Source organism: Spodoptera frugiperda, chromosome 8 (genome assembly GCF_023101765.2).
Source record: "Spodoptera frugiperda isolate SF20-4 chromosome 8, AGI-APGP_CSIRO_Sfru_2.0, whole genome shotgun sequence".
Classification (NCBI taxonomy): domain Eukaryota; kingdom Metazoa; phylum Arthropoda; class Insecta; order Lepidoptera; family Noctuidae; genus Spodoptera; species Spodoptera frugiperda.
The window spans coordinates 2787202-2804101 of record NC_064219.1 but is presented as its reverse complement, the minus strand read 5'-3'; the positions used below and the strand labels follow the sequence as shown (position 1 = coordinate 2804101).

The window sequence follows — 16900 nt, the reverse complement described above, 5'->3', positions numbered from 1 at the left end:
TTAAGTAAATAGTTTCCATCTTACCCTGGCTCCAGACATATTCTCTTCTGGCTGGCTACGCCTCCTCCGCAGGTCCTAGAGCAAGGGGAGATCTCCCCCCAGTCTCCCCAGGGTCCCGACCCTTCTCCTCCAGGTATGACGTAGGATGCAGGTAGATATACGCCTTGCCATTTGTGTCTGGTGAGATATCGGTCAACCTGGTTGAGTAGGTATACTTAGTCAAAGAATTTTATTTCTTTCTAGCCATTTCCAAGAACGCTATTTCCCGACATTTCTGATGAATATATTTTTTTCCATTCGTACAAAAATATGCGAGTAATACCAAAATTAACATTAACAAAAAATCATTATCCATTTAATTTGGTGCAGTCATTCGAAAATTATGCGAAGATCAAGCTAAATGCTATGGTATTATTGGTAGGACACGGTGGAGCATACGGTCGTGGAATGCCCTGCATGGGTTGAGCACCGCCGTGTCCTCAGGGATGTAGTCGGCGACGGTGACCTCTCGCGTCCGGCATTGGTACAAGCCATGGTGCTGAGCGAGGGGGAATGGGATGCCGTCTCCTCCTTCTGCGAATCAGTCATGCTAGCTAAGGAGGAGGCGGGGCGCGTGAGAGAACAAACCTCCTCACGCCCCAGCCGTCGCGAGAGACACTCCGGGCGTCGGGGATCGCGAGACGATCTCCGGCCACCGTAAGTGCGGGCCTGCGGTCGGCGAGCAAGGGTAGCTCACCGCCCGAACAGAACCAGACCCGTGCGTGCGGCGCGTCGCGTTCCGCGCGCGCCTCAAAGAGCCATCAGACCACCACAGATGGGGCCCAGTAGGGCTGATGCCTGATCCGGGCTGATGCGGACTACCTAGCGGGTTTACCGGGGCTCCGGTTCGAAAAGCAGGAGTAGGAACGGGGTGGTTTTAGTCAGTAAGAGTCTGACACTCCCTCTCGCCTCGCCCAAGGCGAGAAAAGTCATTGGATGATTTTCCCCCCTCAAAAAAAAAAAAAAAGAAAATGGTATTATTGGTGAAACGTTGGTACATCCACTTACAGCCAACGATGGGAATGGGTTGATGATGGTGTGACTAAATTCGAGATGTATTGAGTGATTCATAAATAAAAATAATGATTATCCAGTGACACATTCCAAATGATATAATGGATAAAATCACTAACATGCTCAAGGACGTCAACTGATAATAAAAACAAAGGCAAATAAAAAAATCATATTTTATTGTTTTCGTTTCGCTCAGTATTTTTCTGCATGGCCAAGCCAAATTTTTTTTTTATGTAAGGACACTCGCAAGACACCAGATAAGAGTTTAACAACTTTTCAAGTGCGTTACCTTTTTGTCCTTTTCTTGTAAGTGATGAGGTTTGGGGATGGGGGACGGGAGACGGGGGACAGGGATGGGGGACGGGGGACGAGGGGAGGATTAAGTTCAATGAGTTATATGAGCTTGATAGATTATTGTGTACTCACATTATATATAGATGTCGTCCAAGTTACACAATTGCTTAAAACGATTGCTACTAGTAGGAGCGACCTGCAACAAACAAACAACGTGTATAAATGTTTAGGTATGTTATTAAAAATCTTTATTTTTCTAAAAGATATGTGTAGGTAGGTAAGGTACCTACTAAGGGTACTTTTCCACGGAGATGTGCTATGTTACGTTCCTGTGGATGCGTTTAGCTTTCACCAATCTAATTCATTGGTACACATAGCTTAGCAGAAGTAGAAACGGACTCAGCTAAGTTGTTTTTTATTTGGAAACATGCGTGCTATGGATGACTTTCCTACTCCTCGCACAGCTACATAGCTTAGTACCGGTGGGAACAGTTACATAGTTTAGCTATTACAGCTTAGCTATTACATCTTAGTAGCATAGCTACACAGCATATATCTGGTGGGAAAACACCCTTATGGTTATGTTATTAAAAGTAGTTGCTTTTAAATACATGTGTTTTTAGGTACGAACTAATGGTTAGGTATCCAGATAAACGTTTCCGTTAAAATTAGAGTCTATTGTTGATAAATATGACATTATAAACAGTACACTTAACAGTGAGTTTAACATTTTGATTTATAATTCACCGTATTATTAATTTACATTGTGTACCTATAGGTACTAGTGATGTAATGAATATTCACACATTTTTTAACATTCACATCCGCATTCGTATTCGCATTCACAATTTTTAATGTGAATATTGCCAATATGAACACGTGCTGCCATGTAACTTGCCAAACATAACTCATGGGAGACGCATTCAGTATCCCTAGGAACGTGCCGTCACAGGCGTTGCACCATGGGCTCTCGAGCAGGTCTATTTAGAGGACTCGGTATCCTTTACCGAGAGAAGGCCACAGGTGTTTAGTGAGGTAAAAGTCCGACACTCCCTAATCTTTTATCCTCTTTTTTCTTTTAACATCTTCTGATTTGTTTCGTTGCGGGATCCAAGACAGTCATTCATTTCCCTGGGATACGCCGGACTTCAGTGTTCCGGTGTTTTCATGGTAGTATCTGCTGAAGATCCTGGCTTACAGGATTTGCAGCGGTAGGTATGGGAGGTCCCTAGGCTGGCGGTCCTGTTATCAGGACAGCAGCCGAACTTAGTCTCGTTACACAGCGGCTTTTTTTCATCAAAGCTGCTTAAATGCTTTGGATTGGTTATTGCTGTAATTAAATATATGAATGCTATTTTAGGAGGACTCTATATGTTTATCGAAATAAAGTGGTAAGGTCAGTTTTAATGATGATAATATTGTGTTGTAATAACCTCTGTGGAATTGTCTAGTAGGTATAGGGGCTGACCGCATGATGCATATTATGTTAACTGATAGCTATACCTGGGTCACAAGGTTCAGTGTTGCATAACTGCGTAGAATCTGGCATAATGCCTACCCAAGGGCAAAAGATCTCCTCAATATCCCCTCGCATACACATGACACGCCTGTACTGCTCTCCTCCACCGCATTCTTTGGTGCACTGAAGAAGTTGTTGTAACAGAAAAAGGTTTATAATCAAGATACAAATAATAAACTCATAACTACTGACCACTTACTGAAGACCAGGGTCCACTGAACCATTGAAAAGGATATTCCTCTTCGGATTCGGAGCAAAGTTTGGTGTCATTGCATTTCAAGAGGTGAGCACAATTTGAGTCTTCCACTTGTTCCACGCTGTCGTTCTTGTAAACACTACAGAATACACTCCTAATCTGAACTCTATCGCCACGGCGCACGAAACACTGTTGAGAAGCACATTCGCAGAACATATGATTATTGTTTTTTGTCAGCTGTGTGTACGTTTTATATTATCCTGCATACCTTGCTCCAATCCGTAGTATACCACTGCGCCTCGGACGGTGAAAGGAGCCCCTCGGCGCCTCGGTCACATTCTTCTTGCTCCACTGGACGTTGATGGCGGCTACAGAAGCTGTCATTCACTCCAATATGATATAAAGTCAAACATATCACCGTTCGCGTCCGTCTCTTTGAGATGCAGGTGTCACACTTAAACCAAATATTATATTAAATACGTGTACTACTACTTACTTATTATATTTGTGCTGTATAAGCTTACCTATAAGCTTATTGGTTAAGCTATTAGCTAAGCGGTGTTTTTGTATTTAGATAGAAAAATTATACGATAGACGGTCACCGAGAAGATCCCTATGTTCTAGCAGTGTGCAGTGTGAACTTACCTCAGACCAATCAGAAGTGACCCAGTCCACACCGTCGCAGGGCTGTATCATACACTTCTGCTCAACTGTTGGCTTCTCGTCTGTGCAGTTTCCTTCACCGAGCACTGTGATACGGCCATTGATCTTCTGGCGACATACCACCTGTCTTCTTTGCTTACCCTCGTCACAGAGTTTGTCGCACTGACGAAGAAGGTAGACGAACTTTTTAGCAACTGCTAAGTTACAATCTATTTTGTAAAAGACGAGTAGCAGAACTATTTTATTAATTGTATCTTACCGGTGTCCATTTTCCAACGAACCAGGCTGGATAGGGCACATCTACGTCACAGTTCTGCGTTGGCTCAGGTTTTGGGCCCAGCAAATCCAAGCACTCTTTATCAGGAACTATGGCAGTGATACTGAACACAACATGTCATTTTAAATTCGAATCTGAGTCCAAATACCAGAAGCCGTCAACACACACATCATAACCTATGTTACTCTAACTTCTGCCATCGGCTTCTTCTATATTTATATATATGTTACAGTCATAGTGATTAAATAGCAATTATTCATAATGAATGGTCATTATATATGTGCCAAATTCATTAGAAAATGTAATAAATTAATCACTTTATCTGGACATTATTCATAATAGGGATTCTAAGTTATTCAAAGTAATAATACATGTGTAACTCAAAATGTCACAAGAGCCTTACTTGTAAGAATAACTTGTAAGAATAAAAATTAGTCTTTAGGATCAAAGACTAATTTGTTTTGGCATTTTGATTCGCATAACGTTAGTAGGTCTAATGACTTATGTAGGAAATGGTAGTGGTGAACTTGTAGTGATAGTATACATAATTCCGATCAAACTAACTTTGCTATAGTTTCTGTAACAATTAAATAATAATGTTGGTTAAAAGATTAATATGCTGTGAATATTAGGTTAGTGACAGAACGTAATTGTCGTCTTGTTTGTCCTACCCCTAGAGTGTAATTTAAAATCGCGTAGGCGCGCAGGTGCGAGGCGGCCCGCGGGCTGAGGAGCAGGAGGCTGCTAGCGAGCCACCGTGGCTGAGGCTGGCCGACGAAGCCGGCCAACAAGCCGAAGCTGCGGTGGTGAGCGAAAGCCGTCTGCGATGATTAGCACGCGTGGGGCCGCAGCGCCGGAGCCATGACAGAAACCCTGCCTGCTGCATGCTGCATATTTGTTTGCATGCTGCTCGTTTTATTACATTATCCAAGTCTTCGAAGATAGTATATAAAATTGCTAGTTAATGTGATTAATTTTGTGCCATTTATCACTTTATCAAAATTGTGTAGACGTTATATATAATTGCTAGACAGTATACATAATATCAAGATTTATTACTTTGGCTGTAACATATATACATATAACAATTCAGGAGTATGGTGAGTCTTACGAATTATTTACGCACTGACATTCTACATATGTTGTATACAGCAAGATACATCTCTATTAATGAAAGGTATAAGTTAAGAAAGGTAGATAACTGTACAATGTACGGCCGCCAGTTGTTTCTGTAGTACATGTGGCAGGTAATATTACCCATTACAAATCACTTTCTGGCAGGTGACCTCCCGAGACTTGACGCCTCCGCTGCCACACCTCTTGGAGCAGTCTCCCCAAGGTCCCGCCACCCACTGCGCGGGGCAGGGGTCTTGGTTACAGGACTGGTTCGTGGGGGGCTTCAGACCCTCGTCACATAAGTTGCTGTCAACCACCTCCAACTCTTCCCTCGATCTGCATGTCACGTTGCGGGTTTGGTAACCTGGGTTGTGATTACAGAGGATGTTAAAATGTATGGTTTCCTTTCTAGACAGCGATGTATAGTAGTGAAATGATTGTATGAATTATAAGTATAAGTAAGATCAGGTACAACGAAGACGATAAAACATTGTTAAGAGCTCATCGAATGGTGCCTAATAAAAATATCCGCGCAACGTGTCTTGCTCTTGCGCTTCAATAGTACTCACCACCGCCGCAGGTGGCGCTGCAAGGCGTAAACTCCTCATGCACCCAGTTGTACTGCTTGTCGGTGGGGGTGTAGAGTTGTTGGGGATGCTGTACTCGTATTTAATCCCGACGTTTTCATCTTGCAGAAGAAGCTGTAGTAGGAATAAACACATGAATTAGTGAGTAGGTATTATGAGATCTATATGAACAGGATCTGTGTTTGTGAGAAGGTATACGTACGGAGAGATACAGAGGTTCTGTGATAGGTCCTAGGCAGCGGAGTTTGTCAGGCGCAGGGAAACCTTGCTGACTGCGCTCGTATGTCCAGAGAGCGCCAGCGATCATGATGCTCCTCGGGAAGTCGATGTGGTAGTGGCCGTTCAGGTAGTACGTGCCGTTTTTAGCTCTCAATGCTGTGAATATACAATTACTGGATCACTTGGGCATGAAAAAAACTACAAATGTAAAATTGTCATGAAAATGTTTATTTAATCGTCATAATTTCAAATTATAGTTAGAAGTGAGTAAAAACCTTACCTAAATAGTTATTTGATGGTTGTATTTCCTCAATAATGATGGTGGTGGAGCCTTCAGGAATCAGCAGGATGTCGTTGTAGCCTATAATTAGAAGTTAAAGTTGAATATACATACTCGGAATAGGTACAATTTTTCAAATCCGGGGACGAAGAGTTACGTCCGTTTCTTGCCAGTTGAAGTTAAGTTTTCTCTTTAGTTTGTAGGCTGTTAAATAGGTCTCACCTTCTAGGAGATCCTGTGAGTCGAACAATCCTTCCATAGTGTGACAGTTGGTGCCGTTCCCTCTGCACTCCCGACACTTATCCTCACTGGCACTGGAGCCCAGCATCATGTCACAGCCCACGTGCTGGAAGCATAGTGGCACGGTATTACAGCCTCCCTACACGTGGATTAGGTAGTGGGGCAGTAGAGTGCTGAGGAGTTAGTGTTACCTGACAGACACCGGCGACACACACGTCGAAGGAATCGTCGTTACACCTGGTGCCGTCGATCACGCTCTTCTTGATTTGGAAGTAAAACCGCTCAGTATGTGGCATGCAGTTCAGCTCGCAAGGGTTCGGGACTTTCGTGTACGGCACCCAACTGTAATTTATACGAGAAGTCTGCAGGACAACGGCATGAATAGAAAGAAGTAGGGTAACGTAGAGATATAAGAACAACATACTTGTACTTGTAACCCCTGAACTCCACGTCGTTGAACTCTGCGCATTGCTCGGCTCTGAAGTCGCCCGAGCCGGCGGGACAGTCCTGCGTCTGGCACGAGAAGTACTTCGTGTCGCCGCCAGTACACGAGTTGCGTGGTCTGCGCGAGTAGAGAAGATGGTCATCAAAGGTCAATTAATATATGATTAGTAATGTAGTCCACTGATCCTTTTTACTCTAAATCGGAAGGATAACCAATTCGATCCGATAAGGAGCTTTACACAATGGGTGTAGGCTTAATATGCTCTAATATTTTCTTACGATATGTAGTTTGGCTCAGTAATATTGACATTGTGAAGCCCAAAGTCTGAGAAACATAATGTTACTCCAATTATTGAATTCGATCTGAAAAGATTAAGTAAATAGTTTCCATCTTACCCTGGCTCCAGACATATTCTCTTCTGGCTGGCTACGCCTCCTCCGCAGGTCCTAGAGCAAGGGGAGATCTCCCCCCAATCTCCCCAGGGTCCCGACCCTTCTCCCCCAGGTATGACGTAGGATGCAGGTAGATATACGCCTTGCCATTTGTGTCTGGTGAGATGTCGGTCAACCTGGTTGAGTAGGTATACTTAGTCAAAGAATTTTATTTCTTTCTAGCCATTTCCAAGAACGCTATTTCCCGACATTTCTGATGAATATATTTTTTTCCATTCGTACAAAAATATGCGAGTAATACCAAAATTAACATTAACAAAAAATCATTATCCATTTAATTTGGTGCAGTCATTCGAAAATTATGCGAAGATCAAGCTAAATGCTATGGTATTATTGGTAGGACACGGTGGAGCATACGGTCGTGGAATGCCCTGCATGGGTTGAGCACCGCCGTGTCCTCAGGGATGTGGTCGGCGACGGTGACCTCTCGCGTCCGGCATTGGTACAAGCCATGGTGTGGAGCGAGGGGGAATGGGATGCCGTCTCCTCCTTCTGCAGTCATGCTAGCTAAGGAGGAGGCGGGGCGCGTGAGAGAACAAACCTCCTCACGCCCCAGCCGTCGCGAGAGACACTCCGGGCGTCGGGGATCGCGAGACGATCTCCGGCCACCGTAAGTGCGGGCCTGCGGTCGGCGAGCAAGGGTAGCTCACCGCCCGAACAGAACCAGACCCGTGCGTGCGGCGCGTCGCGTTCCGCGCGCGCCTCAAAGAGCCATCAGACCACCACAGATGGGGCCCAGTAGGGCTGATGCCTGATCCGGGCTGATGCGGACTACCTAGCGGGTTTACCGGGGCTCCGGTTCGAAAAGCAGGAGTAGGAACGGGGTGGTTTTAGTCAGTAAGAGTCTGACACTCCCTCTCGCCTCGCCCAAGGCGAGAAAAGTCATTGGATGATTTTCCCCCCTCAAAAAAAAAAAAAAAAGAAAATGGTATTATTGGTGAAACGTTGGTACATCCACTTACAGCCAACGATGGGAATGGGTTGATGATGGTGTGACTAAATTCGAGATGTATTGAGTGATTCATAAATAAAAATAATGATTATCCAGTGACACATTCCAAATGATATAATGGATAAAATCACTAACATGCTCAAGGACGTCAACTGATAATAAAAACAAAGGCAAATAAAAAAATCATATTTTATTGTTTTCGTTTCGCTCAGTATTTTTCTGCATGGCCAAGCCAAATTTTTTTTTATGTAGGGACACTCGCAAGACACCAGATAAGAGTTTAACAACTTTTCAAGTGCGTTGCCTTTTTGTCTTTTTCTTGTAAGTGATGAGGTTTGGGGATGGAGGACGGGAGACGGGGGACAGGGGATGGGGGATGGGGGACGAGGGGAGGATTAAGTTCAATGAGTTATATGAGCTTGATAGATTATTGTGTACTCACATTATATATAGATGTCGTCCAAGTTACACAATTGCTTAAAACGATTGCTACTAGTAGGAGCGATCTGAAACAAACAAACAAACAACGTGTATAAATGTTTAGGTATGTTATTAAAAGTCTTTATTTTTCTAAAAGATATGTATAGGTAGGTAAGGTACTAAGGGTACTTTTCCACGGAGATGTGCTATGCTACGTTCCTGTGGATGCGTTTAGCATTCACCAATCTTATTCATTGGTACACATAGCTTAGCAGAAGTAGAAACGGACTCAGCTAAGTTGTTTTTTATTTGGAAACATGCGTGCTATGGATGACTTTCCTACTATCCATACATCGCATACTCGAGCTGTGCATCATCCTCGCACAGCTACATAGCTTAGTACCGGTGGGAACAGTTACATAGTTTAGCTATTACAGCTTAGCTATTACATCTTAGTAGCATAGCTACAAAGCATATATCTGGTGGGAAAACACCCTTATGGTTATGTTATTATATTAAAAGTAGTTGCTTTTAAATATACGTGTTTTTAGGTACGAACTAATGGTTAGGTATCCAGATAAACGTTTCCGTTAAAATTAGAGTCTATTGTTGATAAATATGACGTTATAAACAGTACACTTAACAGTGAGTTTAACATTTTGATTTATAATTCACCGTATTATTAATTTACATTGTGTACCTATAGGTACTAGTGATGTAATGAATATTCACACATTTTTTTACATTCGCATCCGCATTTATATTCGCATTCACTATTTTTAATGTGAATATTGCCAATATGAACACGTGCTGCCATGTAACTTGCCAAACGAAACTCATGGGAGACGCATTCAGTATCCCTAGGCACGTGCCATCACAGGCGTTGCACCATGGGCTCTCGAGCAGGTCTATTTAGAGGACTCGGTATCCTTTACCGAGAGAAGGCCACAGGTGTTTAGTGAGGTAAAAGTCCGACACTCCCTAATCTTTTATCCTCTTTTTTCTTTTATAATCTTCTGATTTGTTTCGTTGCGGGATCCAAGACAGTCATTCATTTCCCTGGGATACGCCGGACTTCAGTGTTCCGGTGTTTTCATGGTAGTATCTACTGAAGATCCTGGCTTACAGGAGTTGCAGCGGTAGGTATGGGAGGTTGTGGCGGGCGTCCGATTAACAGTCTTTTATCCCCAAAAAACTAGGCGTCTTTAGAAAGTTTCCCCCGTATTGCTCATTTACTTATAGGTATTTGTTCATCTCGTGACGATCTCCGGCCACCGTAAGTGCGGGTCTGCGGACGGCGAGCAAGGGTAGCTCGTCGCCCGACCACAACCAGACCCGTGCGTACGGCGCGTCGCGTTCCGCGCGCGCCTCAAAGAGCCAGACCACCACAGACGGGGCCCAGTAGGGCTGATGCCCGATCCGGAGCCGCGGACAACGTAAAGGGTTACCGGGCCTCCGGCTCAAAGCAGGAGAAGGAACGCGGTGGTTTTTAGTCAGTAAGAGTCTGACACGCCCTCCCACCTCACCCAAAGCGGGAGAAGTCATTGGATGATTTTCCCCCCTCAAAAAAAAGGTATTTGTTCATAAATAAAACAAATACCTAAAACACACTGCACGAAAATTAAAAACTGATTCTACTAATATGAACCTACCTGAAGTTATGAACACTCATCTTGTCGCGATCATATGAACATCACAGAAAACCACACCACACAAAAAAAAACTAAATTAAAAAATACCAATTAACTGTAACTGTGTGCGCTAGCACAGACGCAGGCCAATAGTGAAGTGATTCCTCGTAATATTAGGCAGGAGGCATTTAGTTCAAAATATAATCGGATATAAAGTTGTCGCGGTTAAATCAGTGGCGTAGCGTGTCTTGTACGGGGCCCCCGAATAAAATTTATTTGGGGGCCCCCTTTTTTTGAGGGGAGAAAATCATGCACCATTATTAGAACTTGAGACGGGATATTTGCCATGTTTATTTATTCCGATGAGTTCCCGATATTTCGGCACTGTTGCAAGCGCCATGATCACGGATGAACTACTACTATGAAAAAAAAAGAAAAGCATGCAATTTATTTTCCGCTCCCTGGATCAGGCGAGAGAAAGAGTCAGACTATTCATCATATCAGTTAAAAGACCTCCGACTTCAGATCATAGCTCTCTCTCAATGATTTCCAGATAGGTAGATTGGAAGCAACTTGCATCCAATGATCACCTTGTGACTCCACTCGAGAACCTTTCTGCCCCAGCATCGCCGTTTCGTTTTCAGATCTCCTCACTCATAGAAACTAGGTTATTCCTCAAAGAATGCTTTACATGAGTAAACAAGGAGATGATTATTTGGACTTTTGTGATTTATGAAATGAAATAAAAAAAATATATTTTTTGCTTTTTTGCCGGATCGTGCTAAACGTTGGGGGCCCCGTATAATTGATCCGGCAGATATGGCCCTGGCTACGCCCCTGTGTTGCACGCCCAAATTCCCGCGGAACTATGAACTCACTTATCGCAAAGAATGGATTTTTTATGACACCCATTGACTGATATTGGCATGTAAAATAAACAATAAAAAGCAATGACTTTGTCAATAGTTGTATTGCAACTATGTCATAGTAAATGTATAATGTATGCTGTTGGTGTGTCATAAATTAATAAATAATAAACAGTGCATGCAATAGTATGCAGTATGTAATGAAATAACTAGCCTTTCTGTGTCAACAGTACTCAGTTACCTAGAGGCTTTTCACAGATTTCATTGAAATTATCAATTTGTATGGCTTAAATTAACCATTTCCTATCATGCTACATAAGTTATTAATGCAATACTTGCGACCTGAATTTATTCCGTACTCTTTTTGCCAAGTAGTATTCTTACCTATTTTGTTTATTCAGTTAAATTAGGTATGTAAAGGTATAGCTTTAAAATATAAACACTAATTGTGTGGGCCGGGACAGTTTCCAAGACTTTTTTAGAGTCTGATAGATTACTTAAGTCTTTGACTGCCAACAGAAAACTGTTCAAGGCAAATCCTCCGGTAACGTCGGTCACCGGTGACAACCACGGCATTCAATGTGTTAAAAGAAGTATTTTAAAAAGCCTTGCACCGTTTTAATGCACCGCGTTTTAATTTGTATATGACAAACAACAAAAAAGCGAAAAAAATGGAGCCAATGTTCTTGAAGTGATAAGCAGGGGATAAAATAAAAAGAACAGCAAACCAAATACCTGATCGGTTGGCATCACAGAAATAGTTATTTATGTTTAGATCGGTTTATAATTCAAAGAAAGATTGATTAATAGGTACTATTGGTAAAAAGACAACTCTTGCTCCGCAGTTCACACCTTAGATCAATAACGAGTTTTGTCATTTTAATACATTTTGATACCCGTGTGTCACCCACATTTCCATAAAAATAGAAGGTATTTAATCCACTTAGGAGTACGAGTGTCTCAGAGGTTCGGTACAAAACAAATAGCTAACAAAAGACTGCGAGACAATAGGCTGGCCCTCTTCGGTGAAAACTAAAAATTGTACCGCGACACTTGTGTACATACAGCACCATTTTGATCGAATATGCATTACAATAGGACACAAATGTGGATGACACAGTCCATACTTGAAACAGGTAGAGAACGGTCCTCTAACAAGAATAGTTCAAGTGTATTAAATAGTTCTTTAACGAAAACTGTGATCGTCAAACTAATGTTAGGATTGAAACTATCAACCGACACATGAACGCACCAAAGACACGTAAATATTGAATCAAGTGCGCTAAACTGACACGTCAGCAGATTAAGAATACATTGTCAGCTACTTGTGCAATTGTATCGCAATGTACAGTCAAACATACGAGGATGACGCACCACTACCCCTGATTGCAAATTACACAGTCGTTAAAGAAGATGACGAAGAAAAGAGAGAGACAGAAGATCGCGTTATTCTAGAAATAGGGCGACAAGATGATAAACCCAAAGAGGAACACACGTTTTCCCATAAAAAGTATGACAAAACTATATCACATCACAGATCTTATGTACTAGAGGATTATGAACCAAGAAGAATATGTTACTTCAGACCGCATGAATTGGATCACAGTGCTTCTGAAGGTAAGGTTTTACGTACATACTTTAAAGTTACATCTTAAATAGGTACTAAGAGACATTTAAAATTATTGTTTGGTAGTATACCAGAATGGCAGGTAAACAATCTATATAAAACATTGAACAAGTCTGATTTCTGTAACGTACCTTACTAAATAAAATCATCTATTCAATAACAACTAAGCTGTATGCTTATGACCGTCTGATGGCAAATACTTCTATTGATTAAAGTTATTGAAATTTACGTCAAAAGACCCAAAGAATTGGAAGTTACAACTTGCAAAGTCAAAGCATTTATTTCAGTTAATCCTTAATTAGGCACTTTTAAAACGTTAATTTAAATTGTCCGTCTGTCTGTTTGTCAGTGAAGCTAGGTGCTTGTTCTAAAATGTAGATTTCAATGGAAAAGAACGCGCATCATAACTTACAATATGTTTGTGCTAAAATATAATATATAGTAGGTAGATCACACGTAGATATGAAACTCATAGTTGCCATAGTCTAAGTCATAGTCATAGTTGTTATAGTCATAGTGCCATAGGTATTCGAAAGCAATGATAGTATGGCCATGTCCTATCCTGACGTCACGCGTCGTTACTTTTTATTTATTTCCATAAAATTTAAGTTGGTTTAATATTTGCTTTATATTATATTATAACTGTTTGTCTGACTGTCAATCGGGCGGTGTTGATTGCTTGCTTTCAGGTGATCTAACTGCTTATTCAATAAAAAAAGCTAAAATCATCAATATTCAATGACTAGACCAGACCAGATTCCAGTGACAGTTAATATCATCTAATCTACACTGGTTGTTATAGATGATAAACAACCAGTGTGGTTTTAGATGGTATTAACTGTCACTAGACAGTCCACTTCCGCGGACTATGAGCTTCTTCTAGTAAAATCGGCAGAGTAAAGTAGACTAAAATGTTGGAAGAATACGTCTCTAAGGGCCACCATACATGGATTACTTAAAGCAGTCAGGATCGGCTGCTTCAAGCTGAGACTGCATAATGAACTGATACTCGAGCTGCTCGAGCAGTTATCAAAGGCAAAAAAGGCAGGCAAGCTGTTGATTGTAACTACTCGACGAACGACCAAATAGCTTCACTAGAGAACTGACCGACAGACAGACATTTTGTGTTTTTTTTTTTAATATATTTGTAATATTTGCTTTGACGTTCAAAAGTGCCTTCTCGGTCTATTTGAAATAAATAATTTTGATTTTGACTTTGACTTCGAGCAGTCCATAGTCCATGTATGGCCGTTTCATCATGAAGGTTTCATAAGATGTATTTATCCAGGTTCCAGATACTATGAACAAGAATATAGAGAAACGAATGTAGTTGAGACAGCGAACTCCGAGTCCTCTCTAGACTACTCTCACGAATCCCAGGATACCTCCAAATATGGCACGGACGACCCCACACAAGACACTGTCCTGAATTGGAAGGAACGCGCCATGCAGTTGGAGAAAGGTAAACACTTGCTATATCTTCTAATTAATGTCATAGTGAAGTGTGGGAGAGCCATGCTTCGGCACGTATGGGTCGGCTCGACCGGAGTGATACCACGGCCTCACAGAAAACCGACGTGAAATAACGCTTGCGTTGTGCTTCGTGCTTCGTTCGGCGCTTGCTTTCCAGATGGTAAGCAAGCGTCGCCGCCCATGGACACTGGAAACACCAAAGGCATTACAAGTGCGTTGCCGGCCTTTTGGGATTAAGAATTTAAGGGTTGTTGGGGTATTGGGGATTGGGAAGATTGGGAAGGAGGGAATTGGGCTCCGGTATATGGCAATAGGCTCACCCCCTATTACATGGGACTTTAACACAAATTGTGAAAAGTGTATGTACAGTGGCATTACGTGCCATAATGTGCACCTCTGCCTACCCCTTTGGGGATAAAAGGTGGGACGATACAACAACAAATATTTGACTAGTCAACGTCTAAACGAAGTTAATGCATTACAATTCCAGAATACAAAAAGACAGCCTGCGACAGAGAGAGGACGCGAATGAGGGATATGAACCGCGCTTTCGATTTGTTACGTTCCAAGTTACCAGTCACTAAGCCATCCAAGAAGAAATACTCTAAAATTGAATGTTTAAGGTAAGTATGTCTTACTCGACTATAGCAAGCATAGTTCTCAGAGTAGTCGGATAGGAAATGTCGGCCTCATCAAGTTATTTTAAAGATTGACGTGTAAAAGTGTTATCTTGTAACCAATTTCTATCATTTATCATAATTGCTATAATAATTTATGTGCAAGAGCCATGCTTTGGCAGGAATGAGCCGGTCGGCCGGAGTGATAGCATGGCCGTCAACGGCAACCCAAAAAATTATCATGAAGCAACGCTTACCTGTAACTTGTGTTACCTCTAACACAGACAGAAAAGCGTAGGAATACGCCTGCAAAATACTGGCAATTCACCTGTAATTGCTCTGGTGTTGTGGGTATCTATGAGCGATGATGATTACTTAAGTCAGATAATCCATTAGCTCGTTGACTCCTCTAGATATTCCTTAAAAAAGACATAGCTAAGCTGACTGCTATACAATGTGTAGCGAGTTCGATCGTTCTACAAAATATGATTCACAAATTCTTTCCGATCTCAGTGTCTAGCATTTTGCCTTTTTGGTATTACTGATAACGTACCAGTAAAAAGTGCCAGAGGCCAAATGGGATGACATTTCACTTTCATTCATTTTAATTCATTTCAAAACACCCGATTGTATATTGGGAAGTAGGAATCCTTGAAAATGATGAAGTTGTACTTAGGTTACAGGACCGCCTGACTTAATCATCAGGCGCTAAGTAGGTACCAGGTACCTACATGTTTTAGGATGATAACAAATCTGTAGGTTATATCATACAAAAATCCTTATAATAAATGAATCAGTGACGCGTTACAGAGAAGCAATTTGGTAGAGCTACTGTATCAAATGCACAGTCTAGTCACTGGCGGTGTTGATTAGCAATAGCTTAGGCTCGGGTATTGCTTATCATTTTATTACAGGCGCTACCCAAAATAATAATTATAACAAACTGAGTTTGAATGTATGTGTACACACATCAACTCGCATCTTTAACCCAATGGGAGAAGCCATAAAATGTAGAGTGTGGGAGAGTCATGCTCACAGAAAACCGACGTGGAACAACGCTTGCGTTCTGTTTGTCAGTGGTGGCTTAATAATCTTAGTTTAATACTAGCAAACCCGGTGAACTCCGTTTTGCCCTGTGATTTCTCCCTGTTTTCCTGAATTTTCTTTGCTACAAACCTCACGGAGCCCGAGACCTTTCCAACGAATGCAAAACCGTGGAAATCGATTCGTGCGTTCTGGAGTTATAGCGTCAGGAAGGAAAACCCGACTTATTTTTATATTATAGATGAAACGTTAATGTTGTATTAATGTTAATTTCAGGATAGCCATCTGTTACATCAGACACTTGGAGTACATGTTAGCTGGAGGATCCCCTGATGATAATCCCGCCTTCTTCGAGCTTCAAGCCTCCGACCTTAGACGGAGACAACAAAGATACTAGTTGCTAAATAGTTTTCAAGAAACGAAAACTTATAATTTGATTTTGTAGGTGACATGGCTACCTATGCCATGCATTTTAAGTTTTTTTAAGTACAAAACTGTACATAATATATGGGGAGACCTCTTATGACTTAATTTAAACCACATATTCGTTCTTGGCTGACGATATACGAAAAATGAGCAAAAACGCCCAGTAGATACGCTAAAAAGTGCATTATTCTCTTTGAGCTAATTTGGACACTCTTTACAAAGACGGCATTATAACAGTCGCGTGTCCGTAACATTCCTAGACAATCTATAACATTAAAGCTTCTCTGTGGTCAAGAAACATGGAGCTGTTCACATAGAATTTAATACTTGATTAATTTAATTATTTATGTTGATTTTTATAAGTTTCTGTTTTCGTTGAAATATTTAGTTGTATTATGCTTCTGTGGACGAGTACTACTTGTAGTTTCATTTAAGTCATATGAGTGATCTCCATACTGTATACCTAAACTGTGTAAATAAGTAAGAATACAAATAAATTGTGC

At 41.5% G+C, this 16900-nt stretch overlaps 2 protein-coding genes across 2 annotated transcripts in view; one reads left to right on the top strand and one right to left on the bottom strand.

The window, feature by feature from the left end:
- LOC118275787 (papilin-like) overlaps nt 1-10486 on the bottom strand; it is a 38435-nt gene extending 27949 nt beyond the window's left edge. The window contains 20 exon segments of the mRNA XM_050695644.1: nt 25-197; nt 1480-1543; nt 2246-2327; nt 2546-2677; nt 2851-2989; nt 3066-3251; nt 3331-3516; nt 3708-3887; nt 3985-4105; nt 5260-5482; nt 5688-5747; nt 5750-5819; nt 5908-6080; nt 6205-6285; nt 6427-6550; nt 6636-6786; nt 6869-7006; nt 7285-7457; nt 8736-8799; nt 10366-10486. Coding sequence (XP_050551601.1) covers nt 25-197; nt 1480-1543; nt 2246-2327; nt 2546-2677; nt 2851-2989; nt 3066-3251; nt 3331-3516; nt 3708-3887; nt 3985-4105; nt 5260-5482; nt 5688-5747; nt 5750-5819; nt 5908-6080; nt 6205-6285; nt 6427-6550; nt 6636-6786; nt 6869-7006; nt 7285-7457; nt 8736-8799; nt 10366-10385 — 2540 coding nt within the window. The 5' untranslated portion in view covers nt 10386-10486.
- A 1831-nt stretch (nt 10487-12317) lies between these two features.
- Nucleotides 12318-16859, top strand: LOC118275394 (uncharacterized). The gene is made up of 4 exons (XM_035593324.2): nt 12318-12827; nt 14126-14299; nt 14801-14933; nt 16248-16859. The coding sequence occupies exons 1-4, from the start codon at nt 12554-12556 to the stop codon at nt 16366-16368; spliced, it is 702 nt and encodes a 233-aa protein (XP_035449217.2). The 5' UTR covers nt 12318-12553; the 3' UTR covers nt 16369-16859.
- The last annotated feature ends 41 nt before the right edge of the window (nt 16860-16900 follow it).